The following is a 16,621-nucleotide window of genomic DNA, read 5'->3' as shown; positions in this document are numbered from 1 at the left end:
GAAGTCTTCCTTGAACACCTCATCTCACCTCCCATAGATTATACTGTCTGTACCACTCACTGAGTTCTTGTCATCAGCTTCCCAGGATTGTTAGATCAAGACTGGGAAGCTCCTCGGGGACAAGGATGATGCTCTCTGTTCTTAGATTTGCCACGGTGCTGCGGCACTCAAAGTAAGGCCCGGCAGGCCCTGCTCCTCAAGGCCTCTTCCCTTTGATGAGCACATGCCCCAATTCTTAGTTAAGATGTACCAGAGCTAGCAGAAGGATCATTAATTTGGGTGGGCCTTCAGGGCTGTATCAAAGAATGATGCACGGGACAGACAGATTATAATCTAAAGCTAGAAATCTTGTTGTTAAAGCACCAAGGGATCAGGAGATTGAGGGCAGGGAATACATCCCATCTGAATTTTGTATCTTCTTCTGCCCCAACTTGCCATTTCTTAGGAAATATTTTTTCAGTGGAATCCTTTAATATCAGGAAAGGTCAAAGCTGAGACAAAGCATTTGTTTCTGGGCCAGGTAAGTCTGTAACTGAAACAGCAACAGACTTGCTGTCGAAGACTTGAGTTCAGATCCTAGATCTCTTACTTACTACTTGTGTAAGTTTGGCTAACTCATGTCACCTTTCTGAGCCTCTGTTTCCTTAAATGCCAAATGAGGGGCTTGGATGACATGATGTCCAAAGTTCCTTCCCTTTTTTTTCTGGCCAGTAAGTGACTTGCCTAGGGTCACACAGCTAGTAAGTGTCAAGTGTCTGAGGCTGAATTTGAACTTAGGTCCTCTTGAATCCAGAGCCAGTGTTTTATCCACTGTGCCACCTAGCTGCCCCGCAAAGTCCCTTCCAATTTAAAGTCTTAGGATCTTATGAAAAGCAAATGATCTCTATTTTGTGGAATTGCTGAGTGCCTTAGCCCTGTGGAGAATATGAAAGGGGAAGGCATGAGCCCTGACCTCCTGGAGCTCATTGTCTAGTAGGGACACAAGCCTCACAACAACAAGAAATGATGAGTCACACCAAGCTCTGTGTGATCAGGGCCCAATGACTAGTTAAAAAAAAATAATAACCCATTTGAATCTATGTAAAGAGGAATTTCTTTATAATCAGATCTTTTAAGACCAAAGAACCGGCAGCTTTGGAAGGCAGTGAACTTTCCATTGCTGGAGGTATTTAAGTTAAGGCTGAATGACTTGTCATCAGGGCTGTTATAGACAGGGTTGGACTAGTTAACTAATGAATTCTTTTCTTTTTTGTTTTTTGTTTTGTTTTGTTTTTTGGTGGGGTAATGAGCATTAAGTGACTTGCCCAGAGTCACACAGCTAGTAACTGTCAAGTGTCTGAGGCTGGATTTGAACTCAGGTACTCCTGAATCCAAGGCCAGTGCTTTATCCACTGCACCACCTAGCTGCCCCCAAATTCTTTCCTAATGATAAAAATGTGATGATCTTCTGAGTTCAAAAATGGGAAGGAGAGATCAATGAGGGCAGTGGCAGTGTGTGTAGGCTTCATGCCACAGGTGAGACTTAAGCAGCAACTTGAAAGATGGGTAGAATCTAGATTTACAGAGAGAAGGGGTCGAGGCATTTCAGACACAGAGAAAAGACATGGAAACAGAAGAACAGAAGACACGCTTGTATTTGGGATGATATGATGGTCACCCTGTGACAGAGGATCTGAGTTTGACAGAAATGGGGGGTGAAGTTGGGATACAGGTCCTGAGGCTGGTTTGTGAAGTTCAGACTTGATCCTGAGGGAAGAAGGGAGCCAATGAAAGGTTTTGGGCAGGGAATGAAATATTGAGAGCAGTGTTTTAGGAAGCTTCTCCCTGGCAGATATTAAATACCAGGATGGCTTCCTGATACCTGTAGTATGCCTCTGGGCAGCTACCTTCCCTCCTTTAAATGGTATGGAGTCAGAGAATATAAATCCATTTGATTATCAGTCAAAACCAAACAGAATAAGGGGGCTAAATTTGTTAGGGAAAATATAATCTCAAAGACAAATTAAAATAACTTTGGTATTATCTGTACCATCCTCCCCATTTTTCTTCTTTAGTTGAAGAAATAATGATTTAGGTGAACCACAGCCAAACCAAGAACCAAGAGAAAGTCAGACCAACTTAGTTTTTTTTTTTTTTTTTTTTAGTGAGGCAATTGGGGTTAAGTGACTTGCCCAGGGTCACACAGCTAGTAAGTATTAAGTGTCTGAGGCCGGATTTGAACTCAGGTCCTCCTGACTCCAGGGCCGGTGCTCTATCCACTGCGCCACCTAGCTGCCCCCCAACTTAGTTTTACTAGGTTACCTTGACTCCTCTCCTGTGGAGTTGCATCCAACACTTGCCATCCATTATATGCTTGGTTCAAGTCAGTTCGAACAAACCAGGCTTCATTCCAGACATGGAAGTTCCTGAATAACCGAATCATAGTTAACTTAGATCATTAGGGTTAGGTGAGCTGGTCCAATTCTCTTGTTTTACAGATAGAGAAAAAAGGTGTTGTAGAAGAGTTATTTAAGCAGCAGTTATTTACCACATGAACTTGAAAAGGAGGTATTTCTCCCATGACACAAAGCAAGTCTGATCACTTGAGGGCCTTTTCCTTAACCTAGATGGCCTCTGAAGTCCCCCTGAGATCCTGTGATTCCACTACAGTGGGATCCAAAGCTAGAAAGAGCGTGAGCTGATCTGGAACCTCACAGTAGCTCTATCCATTTCTGCTCAATTCCCAGATCTACAATGCAGAATAATTTCATTCAGCCAAGCAACATTCAGAGAGCTTGACACAAAGTTCTAGGCTCTGCATAGTCAGAAGGGAAGACAAAGATATATAGTTTCTGCCCCCAGGGAGTGTGATCTAGAGCACTGGATGTAGCAGGAAGGTTCAATTTCTTCCTCCTTCACTTATTATCTGCATAACCTTGGGCAAGTTTGATTCCCTTTTCTGAGTCTCAGGTTCCTCATCTGTAAAATGGGGATAATGATATCTGCCCAGCTTTCCTTACAGGAATGTTGTGAGGACTGAATGAGTTAATGGATGTGAAATCACTTTTGAAAAGTACCACACAAATGTTAAGTGACTACTCTTATTAGCAGAGTTGATGAAGACTTTTTTTTTTTTTTTTTTTGCGGGGCAGTGGGGGTTAAGTGACTTGCCCAGGGTCACACAGCTAGTAAGTGTCAAGTGTCTGAGGCCGGATTTGAACTCAGGTACTCTTGAATCCAGGGCCGGTGCTCTATCCACTGCGCCACCTAGCTGCCCCCAATGAAGACTTTTAATAGAATAGACATGTACAAAAATAGCCATACAGTTCAAGAGACTATATGTCAACTCTCCCCAAGACAATAAACATCACAGGGGTTCAGGGAAGGGAGAGAGCCCTTATGGTTTGGGATGTTCAGGGAAAAGGCTTCTTGGAGATTAGGCTTGATCACAGGATCACAGATCTGAAAGGGACCTCAGAGGCCAACTCCCTCATTTTACAGATGAAGAAACTGAGGCCCAGTCAAGTTAAATGATTTCCCTAGAGTCAAGCAGGTAATGTTTCTATCCACAATCAGAACTCAGTCACTGCATTCTATCAGAATCTGACATTACAAATTCCTCCTCCCTGTGGGTTTAGCTAGGGCCAGGAGACCCTCTGTTACAAATTCTGCAATTTGAATATTCACAAGAGAACTGTTTTATACTGGAGGGACAAGGGACTGTTCTTAGAGCTTCCCCAAATTCTCTCCCCACCCCCATTAGAACACTCTCCTTCCGGAATTATTTTGTATTTACCTGTGTAGGTGCTGCAGCTTCCTAGTGTGATGCAAGGTCTGTGCATATAGGCATTTTTTTTTCTTTTTGCTTTTGTATACCTATGACCTAGAGCAGTGTTGTGCACATAGCAAACACTCATAAACATTCATTGAATTGACTTAGAGACCCGTCTCCAGCCTGGTAGTTGGGATCAAGCCCTTGGGACAAGCTGCTTTTCCAAATGGGTATTTATCCATAAGGATCTTCATTCAACAAACGTTTGTTCAACATTTACCATGTGTCAGCTGCTTTGCTAGGATGTCAAAAGAATACAGCCATACAAGTGAAGCTAGTCTTTGCCCTCTGGGAGTTTACATTCTACTGGGGGAATACAACATGTATACAAGTAAGGAAATATAAAGGAGGATGAGGGGCCCTTAATGATGGGTGTGGGGGCCAGGAAAGGTCTGGTGTAGGTGGCAACATTTGAGCTAAGCCTTAAAAGAAGTCAGGCATTCTAAGAGGCAGAAATGAGGAGAGAGTGCATTTTAGACATCATAATACTTTATGTAGTTTTAAGGGGCTTTGCAAATAGTATCTAACTTTATCCTCACAACATTCCTGGGAGGTAGGCTGGCCATGTGAGTTGGGGATGATCATTGAACCAATGGAAACCAATGAGATCACCCAAAGAGCAGAATATAGGGAAAGAAGAGGCCCCAGATCAGACCCTAGAGGGCCACTCACAATTAGGGGCTGAACTTGAATGAGGAACCATCAAAGGAGACCCAGAAGGAATATTCAGATAGATAGGAAGAGAATCAGAAGAAAACAGTGTCACAAAAACCCAGGGACCACCCAGGGGATGGTCAACAGTGTCTAATGCTGCTAAGAGGTCAAGAAAGATGAGGACTGAGAAGAAGCCATTGGCTTTAGCTATTAAGCGTCTTGACCTGAAAAGAAAATGTTGAGATTGAGTTAACAGGTAGCAATTCCTTCTCTGTTATCCATGAGAAGAAATAAAGTAATATGCTGGGAGAACTCAGACTGTTCTTGGCATATGCCTTCCTCCTTTGGGCTCATAGAACTCACAGAAACTAGAGTTGGAAGGACCTAAGAATACAAAATATTAGAATATAGAAAACAAAAAAGCAGAACAGGTATGAATCGAGGAACATAAAATGCTAGGACTGGAAGTGAGCTCAGAGGTGATCTAATCCAGTCAAGACCTAGAGGGGTGAAGTGACTTGTCTAAGGTCATACAACTAGTTAGGGTTCTGTTTCTCAGTTACATATTCCATTACTATCCCAGACTGGCTCCAATAAGTAAATTCTTATCTCAGGGAGCAGTAACAGAAAGCAATTCCTGTTTCACAAGTTCTGTGACTACGGAAATAGTAAGAAGTCAGGGTGGGGAACATTTGTGGGGAAAGTTTACGGGAAAGTCATAGCAAGCAAATTTTGATCATTCCAAACCCGAAGATATAAAACCATTTCTCTATAGTACAATAAGCAAGTCATTTTATTTCTCTGGGCCTCAGTTTCCTCTTCTGTACAATGAATGATAGGGAAAGACTACATAATCCAAGGTCCTTTCCAGATATGACAGTCAATGTTCTAAGGGTCCAACGGTCAATATTTTATGGTTGATGACCTAATGATTGAACTAATGGTCTCTTAGGTCATGAACCAATTTCCTAAATTTCTCTTTCCCGAAAGGTGCCAGACAGCATTCTGTCTTGGGGGAGGGGAATCTCTTCCAGGTCGGTAGCCTCCGTTGGACTGACAGACGCATAGGAACATGTTCTCTGGGAAGTAGGGCTTTGAGAAAGTCCAGGGGAGGTAAGTATTCATCCTTTAAAGTATAAAGCTGGGCACAGAAGATAGCCGAGGTGACTGGCTGATGAGGGGTCAAAGGTGTGAGATACTTGCCCAGTCTGCCTCAAGTAGGCCATTCCTGCCCCTTCTCTCTTCTCAGGCATCAGGTGGTGCAGCATGGTGTGATCTGGTGCACTCACTACTTCTACCAGTCCTCATAAGCTGCATTTTTATAATTGGCCTGTAAGTGCCTTAAGGGCAGGGTGTGTATTGGTTTTCTTTCTAACTTCAACATACCCAATGTCCTCCAACTTTCCATCACCCAATACATACGGTAGGTGTTAAAAAAAAAAAAGGCTTGTTGTTTATGATTATGTTGGTGTTATCTGGAATAACATAAGCCTTGGGATTATCAGGAATAACATAAACCTTGGGAATATTTTACTATTAGATCAGGAGGAGATGGGGGAGAAAGATGAGAGTTAGGATAAATAGCCTTTCAGTTGCCTTCTGAGTTTGATGCTCTATGATCCTATAAGTCTAAGAAAAAAGGATTTTTTCCTCAGGTGCTCAGTACCAGGGGAAACATTTAAGGGGTACAGGACAAAAGAGAAACAATACGGGGTTCAGAGTCAGCAGACCTGGGTTCAAGTCCATGCTCTCTTATAAATGACTGGGGTGACCTTGAGAAAGTCACTTCACCTCAGATGAGGGGGTTAGACAGATGACCTCTGAGACCCCTTTCAGCTCTGAATCTATGATCCTCTGAATGGGCCCCAACCCTGCCCCAATGAGCACAGGTCTAGGCTTCCAAAGGGCTCCTTCAACACAGGAAATATGTCATCCAGTTTGTGGATTTAGAAAACCAAGATTACTCAGAGACAAATGAAATGTAAGCAAAGACACATGCCTATAACGGAAATGTCAAGTTTAAAATTAACCGCAGCCACTACCTGGCTGTTTCAGATGCATTGGTTGTGCTCATGGACTGGGCTGGGCCTGAGGCTTCATTTACTTCAGCAGATAAAGGAGCCACAGAAAAGCCCTCTAGCTCTGGGGAAGGAGACACAGTGCTGAAGACTCTCTCTGCCATCTGGTGTCAAGCTATGGGATGAACCTGGTGGGCTGAAAATGAAATTTAACCCGGGAGCTGCTGCCCCATATTTGAGGACTCTTAAGGCTGGAAGGTCCCTAAGGGATCATTTAGTCTAACTGCAGCTCATTTTACAAATAGAGAAAGGCAAAGTTGCTCAAGGTCATACAGGGATAAGTGGGCTCCTCACTCAGCCAAGTATTTTTCCACTACTAGGATTCCCCCACCTTGGACAAACATATTTCCTAGTTCCCTCACAATTAAAAAAAAAAAATTGGCGGGGGCAGCTAGATGGCGCAGTGGTTAAAGCGCTGGCCCTGGATTCAGGAGTACCTGAGTTCAAATCCGGCCTCAGACACTTGACACTTACTAGCTGTGTGACCCTGGGCAAGTAACTTAACCCCCATCGCCCCGCCAAAAAACAAAACAAAACAAAACAAAAATTGGCTCTGATTTGTTTGGGTATGTTGAGGTTGTTGTATTTTCTGACTTGGCTGTTGGGTGGGGAAGAAGGAAGGTTCAAACTTAAGAAAAGTCTTTTGAGGAATACTAAAGTTTCATTTGAAGCAATGACACTTGTCTTTGCTCAGTATTTCTTCCTTCTGACCTGACCAGCAGGATGGACACAATAGGGTACCCTCCCAAAGGGAGGCCAGAATGGGGTATTCTGACCATTTTGGCATCACATGATGTGGACCAGTCTGTCCTATGCTGGTCACCTTGCTTGGAATACAGTTCAGCAAACTGTATCAGTGAATTTGGCTAAAGAGGGGGTGATACTCCTTCCCTATCAGCACTATGATCAGATGCCACCAGTGCCAACCGGGGAAAACTGGGAGAGGGCCAGTGACAGCCTGTGACTACAACTTATTGGGCATGGGTCTGTAGGTTCTTGAGGTAATATCTACTAATGGAGGAAGGGGGGAATCTTGTACAACAATGGATCAGAAAATTACATGATCTTTGGGTTTTATTGAATCACAGCATCTTAAGAGGTGAATGGGAATTTGGGGTATCTAACTCCTACCTGATCACGAATCCAAAATACCAAAAGGTATTATAGCTTACTTAAGTATTATTAGCTTACCTAACAAATCAGCTTATTCCCTTGTTAGACAGTTCTGTTTGTTTTTGGAATAGTGAATTCTTATTATACTGAGCCAAAATCTGAAACCCAGAAACATCTCCTCATTAGTTCTAATTCTGCCTTTTAGAGTCACCTGAGAAATCAGCCGGCTTCCTCATTCCCATGACAGTGTCAGACAGCCGAAGACAACAATTATGTCCCCACCCAAGACTTCTCTTCTCTAGGCTAAATACCCCAGATTCCTTCAACTGATTCTCACATTTAGGGGCAGCCAGGTGGCACAGTGGATAGAGCACCTGGGCCTGGATTTGGGAAGAGCTGAGTTAAAAACTGCCTTCATATGATCCTACACAAGTCACCTAACCCATCTGCCTCAGTTTCCTCATCTATAAAATGGGGATGATAATAATAGCACCTACCTCCCTGAGGATCAAATGAGATGATGACTGTAAAGCACTTAGCACAGTGCCTGCTTCATAGTAAGTACTATATAAACAGTAGGCATTAGTCCATGTCATGATTCTGAGGCCCCTCCTCATCCTGGCTACTTTCCTCTAGACCTGTTCCAGCTGGTTGATGAACTTTCTAAAATGTGATGCCAGATGGATTCTGACCAAAACCAGAGTTGCTTTAATATAGTTTAGGATACAATCAAGATTATTTATTGCCTGTTCTTCACAGGATTCCATCTAAACACGAATAGCACATTATTGTGCTATAAATTCTTGCAAAGACAGGTTGTTATATACCCAACCTAAATGGCTCCAGGCTTTATTTCCCCAGTTAGTGTGGGGATTAAGTAAAAGAGGGTGTGGCTTCCTAGGGAGAGGCAGCTATAGGTAAAAAAGGTGGAGAGAGACATCCAGAGAATCAGAATTTTAAGGTGACTTTAAGATGATCATTTGATCTGTTCCTCCCAAGTTACAAGGAGGAAACTGAACTCCAGAGGGGAAATGACTTGCCAGGGGCACAGAGCCAGTTAAGGGCACAATTAGGATGGACCCGTGTGTTCTGATCTTTCCTACTACTACCCCTTGCCAAATAAGAGAATGGGGGTAGGGAAAAGATTCCACAGCTTTCTGTGTAGCATTCACACGGATTCTGACAAGGGCACTCAGGGACATTCAGGTGGCTTCTGAAAGAACACCAGGACATGAGCTCTGGCCTCCTACAAGGCTGATGCAAAGTCAGGGGCCACATCTGCTTTGCTGGCCTGTCTAAGTGGGCTGGCTAGTCAGGTGTGGTGGTTGGGGGAGTGATGGGGAATTCTGCACAGATCTTTCCATTGCATTCCCCAAAGACCTCTCAAGGCACTTAAAATGAATCCGGTGCAAATCAGTGCAAAATTCTGCAGAGCACTGGAACCCAGGCGGTCTGGGTTCTAGGTTTGGTTCTGCCACATTGCTAGCTGAATCTTGAGTGAATGACAAGATCTGTGGGCCTCAAGTTTTTCCTGAGTAGACTGAGAGGTCTAGGTTCAATATCTCTAAGAAATCTTCCAGCTTTAACCCCCTCTATTCTGTGTTCCTCATAAGTTAGAAGTGTTCCAAGGTCCTACCAATTTAAAAATTCTTGGCTCTGAGGTCCCTTTCAACTCTGAGATTTTATTTTCTAAGGTGGCTTCCACTTCTAAGTTCTAAGAACTCTTCTAGCCCAAAGTCTTTATGATTTTAAAACTGCACAAAGAAAGATTTCCAAAATATATTTTTCTTTTTATTAGGCTTGATTCCAATGAGTGGGCAATCATTGTGGTAGTGAGTTTTCTGGGTAACCTGTTTGTTTTTTTAATTTAATTTTTTTTTGTGGGGCAATGAGGGTTAGGTGACTTGCCCAGGGTCACACAGCTAGTAAGTGTCAAGTGTCTGAGGCTGGATTTGAACTCAGGTTCTCCTGAATCCAGGGCCAGTGCTTTATCCACTGTACCACCTAGCTGCCCCCAGGTAACCTATTAAGAAAACACTACATTATGTGCTCCATTCTATCAGATCATACACTGAAATATGTCAGAATGGTTCTATTTTCGATGTGCCATCCATCAGTCTGTCTATCGTCAAAGGTCTACATTTCTCCTCCTTGCACTTCTCTAAGGCTTCCCCCTCCCTCCCATGTTTAGAGCTGAGTCTCTGAGGAACAATACAAACAAGGAGATGAGAGGGAAGGACAGGTGCTTACCAGATGCTGTCACTGCCTTTGTCTAACGGGTTTCCTAGAGAGTCATAGTAGACATCGATGGTCAGGTTACGGTCTGTGTCATGGGCTGAATTAAAGTTGGTGATCACCCGGGCAGGAATCCCCAAACACCGAAGCACTGGAAGTCAAAAACCAGGGAGACAGCTTAGAGGAGGAGGAGGAGAAGGAGGAGGAGGAGGATGGTGGTGGTGGTGGTGGTGGTGGTGGTGGTGACAACCTCCATTTATATAGCATTTTACCATGTACGGAAGCATTTCCTCACAATGAACTTATGGGGTGGGTTTGTGGGGTAGGGCAGAGATTGATGTACTCACCTGGAGTCAGGAGATCTGGGTTTGAATACAGGGCCTGACTGATACTTATTGGCTATGTAGCCATTGGCAGCTAGGCTCAGTTCTCTGAACCAGAGCTCCCTCATCTCTAAAATGGGGCATAGGGATGCTGTGGGGAAGGCACTTTGTAAGCCTTAAAGAACCATTTACTTCTAACCTCTATGCTTCAAGGATCTGCATTTTCACTGTTATAGGGAGGTCACAACCTCTCTATACCCTAGCAGAGGATTATTGAGTGTTGCCTTGGTGTGGCCAACCAGGTGATTCTCTCCACATTTAGTTATATCATTCCTTGGATAAGTCTGTTATTTTCACCCTTTCCACAGGTAATAAGAGGATGATAATAATAACTTACATTTATGTAGCAGTTTAAGGCTCTTAGAGCATTGAACTCACAACCCTGGTGGGCAGATGGTACAATATGATTATGCCCATTCTACTGAGTCTCAGTGATGTTAAGTTCACAGAGAGAGCAAAGTCAGAACTGGAACCCTAGACTCCTGACCCTTAATTAGGGGATGGGAGTCTGGGACAAGCTTTCAGGAGTGAGTTCACTATTTTGGGATGACCCATGCAGGATGCATTTCCCCCAGTGTACCTGTATTCAGGGTCCCAGCAAAGACCCAACACTGGCCAAAGCGGACAGGCTGGAAACGATTTTTCTTCCATTCCTTCAGGATCTCCACACTGCCATTCCAGTTCCGAGGGTCCTTGCCACCAGTGTAATCACCACTCCAGTTCCCAGATAGCACACCATTGTCATCATTGCCATTGATCTGAAAAACACCTGTGTCTAGTCAGCTCCACAGGTGGAGAGGAGGAAAGGAGGCAATGTGTGGAGAGTGGATGAAAAGAGGAAGAAGTTGCAGTTGAGGAGGAGAAGAGCTCACCATGGTGTAGAGGAAAGCAGTGGCTTGGGAGTCAAGAGACCTGGGTGCTCTTAACTCACAGGGTGACTTTTTGGGCCTCATCTTCTACCTGTGTAGACTTTGACATAGTCAGTGTTACCCTGACTCTCTTTTTTTTTTTTTTTTAGTGAGGCAATTGGGGTTAAGTGACTTGCCCAGGGTCACACAGCTAGTAAGTGTTAAGTGTCTGAGGCAGGATTTGAACTCAGGTACTCCTGACTCCAGAGCCAGTTCTCTATCCACTGTGCCACCTAGCTGCCCTTACCCTGACTCTTCATGAATTAGCATGGAAAATTTTAGATCTATCTTTCAATTTAAATCTATTAAAATCTTTCTGTACTAAATGTATTTCCTATAAACAACCTATTGCTGGATTTTTAACACGTTTTGTAACCATTTTTTTCTCCCAGGCAGTTCAGTTCATTTATATTTAGCACTATAATTGTTAAATCTATTTCTTCCCTCTCATTCTTTATTAAATTATTTTTAGATCTGCTGGAAGAGAATATTCTTGTTATTACCCTTATTAACCAAAACCATCAAAACAAATTTCCTCTTTCTTATACTACTAATTATATTTGTGCAAAGCCTTTTAATTTCACATAATCAAGATTATGTATATTTTTTGTGATCCATTTCCTAGTTTGGTTGAGAATTATCTCCTTAGCCATAGTTATAAAATATACCTTAATTAATTTTATTCTAATTTCTTTATAGTGTAAACTTTTATATTTAGGTCATATTTCTATTTTGAGCTTATGTATGATATATGTTATAAGATAATGGTCTAAACCTAAAATCTAGGGCAACTGGGTAGCACAGTGCATAGAGCTGGGCCTGAAGGCAGGAGAACTCATCTTTCTGAGTTGAAATCTAGCCTCAAACACTTAATTGCTGTGTGACCCTGGGCAAGTCACTTAACCCCGTTTGCCTCAGTTTCCTCATCTATGAAATAAGTTGGAGAGGAAATGTCAAATCACTCCAGTATCTTCATCAAGACAACCTCAAATAGGGTCATGAAAGGTCAGACACAACTGAACAAAAACAAACCTAATTTTTGCCAAACTGCTTTCCAGCTTTCCCAGCAGTGCTTGTCAGATAGAAAGTTCTCCTATTAGTAGCTTATATTCTTGGGTTTACTTGGGTTTACTGGGTTATTGAATTAGACTGTTACTGATTTTTGTTTATATGTTATGTGTCACTGCTATACTTTTTTTCTTTTTTTTTTAATTAGTACCAAATAGTTTTGGTAATTACTGCTTTACATTTCATTCTTCTTTTGAAATTTTATTTCCCTTAAGATTCTATAACTTCTGTCTCCAAATGAACTGTTATTTTGTCTGGCTTTATAGACTACTCCTTAGTCTGATTAACAGAGCACTAATTTTTAAATTAAGTAATATTGTCATATTGCTTTTTAAATAGATGTTTTATTGCTTTTTAAAAATTGCTGTCACTTTTCAGTAACCCCTTCTCCACCCCAATTTACCCCTCCACTGTAACAAATAAGCAGTTAAGCAAATGTTTATTCTTTTAAAGAATGCTTTGTGATTGTGTGTATCTGCATGTGTATTGTGTGTGATTGCATATGTGTATCTGTTCTGTATCTATAGATCTTGAATGTTTCCTGGTAGACTGACTTCCATACTTTCTCTTTTTATTATTTCCTCTGGATTTTGTTATTGCTATCCTATTAATGATATAGATTTTAAAAAAAATTCTTTGCTTCTCTTTTATCAAAGAAGAGACTTACTCCGGAATGTTTTCTCTTTTACAAAATGGCAGGGATACACTAAGGGGGGAAGGTTCCTTCCAGCTCTGACATTTAATGTTCCAGGGCTTCTTCCAGCAGTTGCTGTCCATGATTCTATTTAGAACAAGCAGCAGAGAGACCAGTACTTCCCTGTCTGCCATTGGGCCAAGGACCCACAAATCTTTCTTCCCTCCTCCCATTTTGATGGGGCCCTTGTTTGAGATCATAAGATATGTTACAGACAGGCCAAGATGAAAGATCTCACCATCTGTCCTCATCTCCTGAATCACCAACATGGAAAGTAGTAATCAGCTGGGTGACCTGGGAGCTCGGATCCTTTCAAAGGGCTGTGCAGGTGGTAATTAGTGTAGTTCACCCAGCCCATCCTAGCTGTGAGTTTGGGAGGTGTAGCTGAGGAAACTCTAAGGAGATAAAGCGGTTTGCCTGAGGGGCTAGGAATGAGTCAGCAGCAACTGAGGCCAAACTTGGAGAATGTAGACTTGAGGTGGGGCTGGGCCCTATAGAGGACCTCCCTGGCTGGCTCACCAGGCTACAGGCTTCAGCTTCTCTGCACAGATCTGCCCTGGTCTTTGGCTTGGCATTCAATGCTCTCGATTTTTCTGAAACCTCAGCTTTCAAGGCTCACTTGCCCTTTGCAGCCTTCTTTGACCACCCCGAATGTTTATTAATTTGTAGAATATCTGAATTATAAAGGGGCAGTTGGGGCATACCAAGGAAAACAAAGTGTTCCACACAACAAAGGAAGGCACTTAGTAAGTGCTGTTGCTTCTTACTGAGCCTTCAAGTGGTAGGTGACCTCAGAAATCATCTAGTCCAATCCCCTCCTTTCACAGGTGAGAAATCTGAGACCCAAGGCAGTTGAGTGACTTGGACAATGTCACACAACTGTGATTCAAACCCAAGTTTCTCATTCCAAATCCAGAGATCTTTCTATCTCATCATGATGCCCTTTCTAGACCTACCCCTGCCATTGCCTAAGTTTTATGCTAGGTAAGCCCCTTCTCTGTTACAGGCCTCGTTGTGTCCTCTTGTAAAATGTAGAGGGTGGGTCAGCTGATCTCTAGGGTTCCTATGACTTTAGAATAATTTATGAATTAGGTACAGCTAGGTGGTGGATAGAGCACTGCCCTTGGAGTTAGGAAGACCAGAGTTCAAACCAGGCCTCAAACACTTACTAGCTGTGTGATCCTGGACAAGTCACTTAACCCTGATTGCTTCCAAAAAGGAAAAAAAAAAGGTTGTCTATAAATTATAAGAAGAGACTAGTGACAAAGATGGACTTAGAATACAGGACTTCTGGCTAAGCATTTTGAAGAGAAAGTAATCTCCAGAAAATGGCAAGACAAAGTGGGGATTTTGTGGTGTGATGTTCCACAGGCTCATGGGTAGAGATGCTGGCATCCTAGACCAGACAGGCAGGGTTTCTGGCCTGGATCTAACAAGTCACTACAATTAACTGGTTAAAATGTTAAAAGTTTAAAAGTTCAAAGGCAGAGAGATTGCTTTACCTTTTTAACCTTTTAGCTAAGTCAATTCACCAGCAACTGAGCTAATTAACAAGTTGAAAGGTAAAGAGATTTCTAGTTAATTAACCAGGTGACAGGTAACAAGTTAAAGCCATCCCTTTGACTTTGAACTTTTAAATGTTTGGAGGGAGCCAAGTGTGGTGTAACAGAAGGGGCCTCTCTGAAAGTGAGGGGCCCTGGACTGTAGCTGTGACACTGACCATAAAGCCAGGAGAAGAAGAGCTATGGGCCAGGGTCAGAGTTAGAATTGTCCGGGACCTCATGTATGGGCTTTTCTTACCATGCCGCTCAGCACTCGGCCAATGTATTTAGGGTCATTTCTTCGGGCCACATCAGTGACAGGGTCACGGCGAAAGTTGAGGCTCCTGTCTAGGATCTGGAGGGAAATGTTCAGAATGTCTTCTTCAAACTGTTCAGAAAGAGAAAGCTGGGGTTAATATTCAATATGTAATCTGTAATGAGGGAAGGAGAGGGGCACCTAAGGGAGGGCCACAAGCCAACTCCAGGCTTTCTTTACTCAAGGGTTTCTGGCAGCCCTGCAGAAGCAGCCAACCGATGCTGTTCTTGCTTCCTCCTCGAGCTGGCTCACCCAGACTGTAGGAGAAACGTGTGCTGGGACAGCACACCCGAGGCCTGAGTTCCAGATCTGCTACCAACTTGTGTGGCTTTAGAGAAGTCACTTGATCCCTTGGTTAGACCAGATAATAGCCAAGGCTCCTTCCAGCTCTAAGTCCTATGACTCTATTTTTAAAAAGCTGAGACAATTTAGGGATTCAGGCTGCTACGTGAGAATGGAGAAGACGTGGAGCAGTAGCTATCCACAGAGCCCTAAAGCTGGCCAGTATACTTATATATTGCCATGCTGTAATCAAACCTACAGTCACTGAGGCTGTCAGAGAATCATGGAATGTTAGAGCAAGAAGTAGCCTTAGAACGGAAAGCGTAAAATAACAGACTTGGAAGGACCCTCAGATCACTCGCAGCTCGAGAGCTAAAAGTGACCAAGGGCTAGCTGATCCAAAGCCCTCATTTTTCATTGATTAGGAATCTGAGACCCAGAGAGAGGGGCCATCCCCACAACCTGCCTCACAGTCCTCTGTCAGCCTGTGTCACCACATGGGACAATTAGTTAATTGTTCCCTCCCCCCTTCCCCCCTTCCCCCCCCCCCCCGTCCTGCTGTCTTCACAACTCTCTCTTTCCCAGTGCCTTTCCATCCAGACCCTGAGGAGAGGAGAGCCAGCCTGACTCCTCTCCCACAGAACCGGTATCCATGGTCAGACTGTCTTCTGCAGTGATGCTGTCCACTGGTTCCACCCAAACAAAACATTCCTAGTCATGGCTCTGAATGGAGGCCACAGAAGGCAAAGTTAAAAGGACCTTAGAAAAGAGAGCATCAATTTAGACCCCTTCAGGGTCATCTGGGCCAAGCCTTTCATTTTACAGAGAACAGTGTGTTAGGTCCTAATACTGCAGAATGTCAGAGCTGGAAAGGTCCTTAGAAAAGAACAGGCATCCCCAAAATCTTAGTGCACTTCTGAGCTTTTAATAAATACCTATTAGCTTTTATTAATACTCTTTAAGAGCTTAAAACCACATTAAGACTTTTGCGGGGCAGCTAGGTGGCGCAGTGGATAGACCACTGGCCCTGGATTCAGGAGGATCTGAGTTCAAATCAGTCCTCAGACATTTAACACTTACTAGCTGTGTGACCCTGGGCAAGTCACTTAACCCCAATTGCCTCACCAAAAAAAACAAAAAAGACTTTTGGGACCTCCTGTAGAATATTAAAGTTGGAAGAGACCTTAAAACAAAGGATGCTAGAGCTAGAAAGGGTCTTGGAGATTATCTAGTCCAATCTCCAGGGGCAGGGAGGTAGTGCAATGGATAGAGCAGTGGGCCTGCAAAAAGGAAGATCTGAGTTCAAATTAGGCCTCAGGTACTTACTAGCTATGTGATCCTGGGCAACTCACTTAACCCTGTTTGCCTCAATTTCCTTGTCTATAAAATGAACTGGAGAAAGAAATGGCAAACCACTCCAGTATCTTTTCAAAGAAAACTCCAAATGGGGTCATGAAGAGTCAGATATGATTAAAATGATTCAGCAACAACAAAAGTCCAACCTCCTCATTTGAACCTTTAGGCTTGGGGGAAGAAAG

General features: G+C 43.2%; 1 protein-coding gene across 1 annotated transcript in view; it reads right to left on the bottom strand.

The window, feature by feature from the left end:
• Window positions 1-16,621, bottom strand: part of TGM3 (transglutaminase 3) — a 44,445-nt gene that overhangs the window by 13,039 nt on the left and 14,785 nt on the right. The window contains exons 5-8 of the mRNA XM_043980843.1: window positions 14,745-14,873; window positions 10,855-11,032; window positions 9,907-10,042; window positions 2,302-2,405 (exon numbers count right to left, since the gene is read on the bottom strand). Of these exons, the coding sequence (XP_043836778.1) occupies window positions 2,302-2,405; window positions 9,907-10,042; window positions 10,855-11,032; window positions 14,745-14,873 (547 nt within the window). The remainder of the gene's footprint in view (window positions 1-2,301; window positions 2,406-9,906; window positions 10,043-10,854; window positions 11,033-14,744; window positions 14,874-16,621) is intronic.

This window comes from Dromiciops gliroides, chromosome 2 (genome assembly GCF_019393635.1).
Source record: "Dromiciops gliroides isolate mDroGli1 chromosome 2, mDroGli1.pri, whole genome shotgun sequence".
NCBI lineage: Eukaryota > Metazoa > Chordata > Mammalia > Microbiotheria > Microbiotheriidae > Dromiciops > Dromiciops gliroides.
This window is presented reverse-complemented; position numbering and strand designations above follow the sequence as displayed.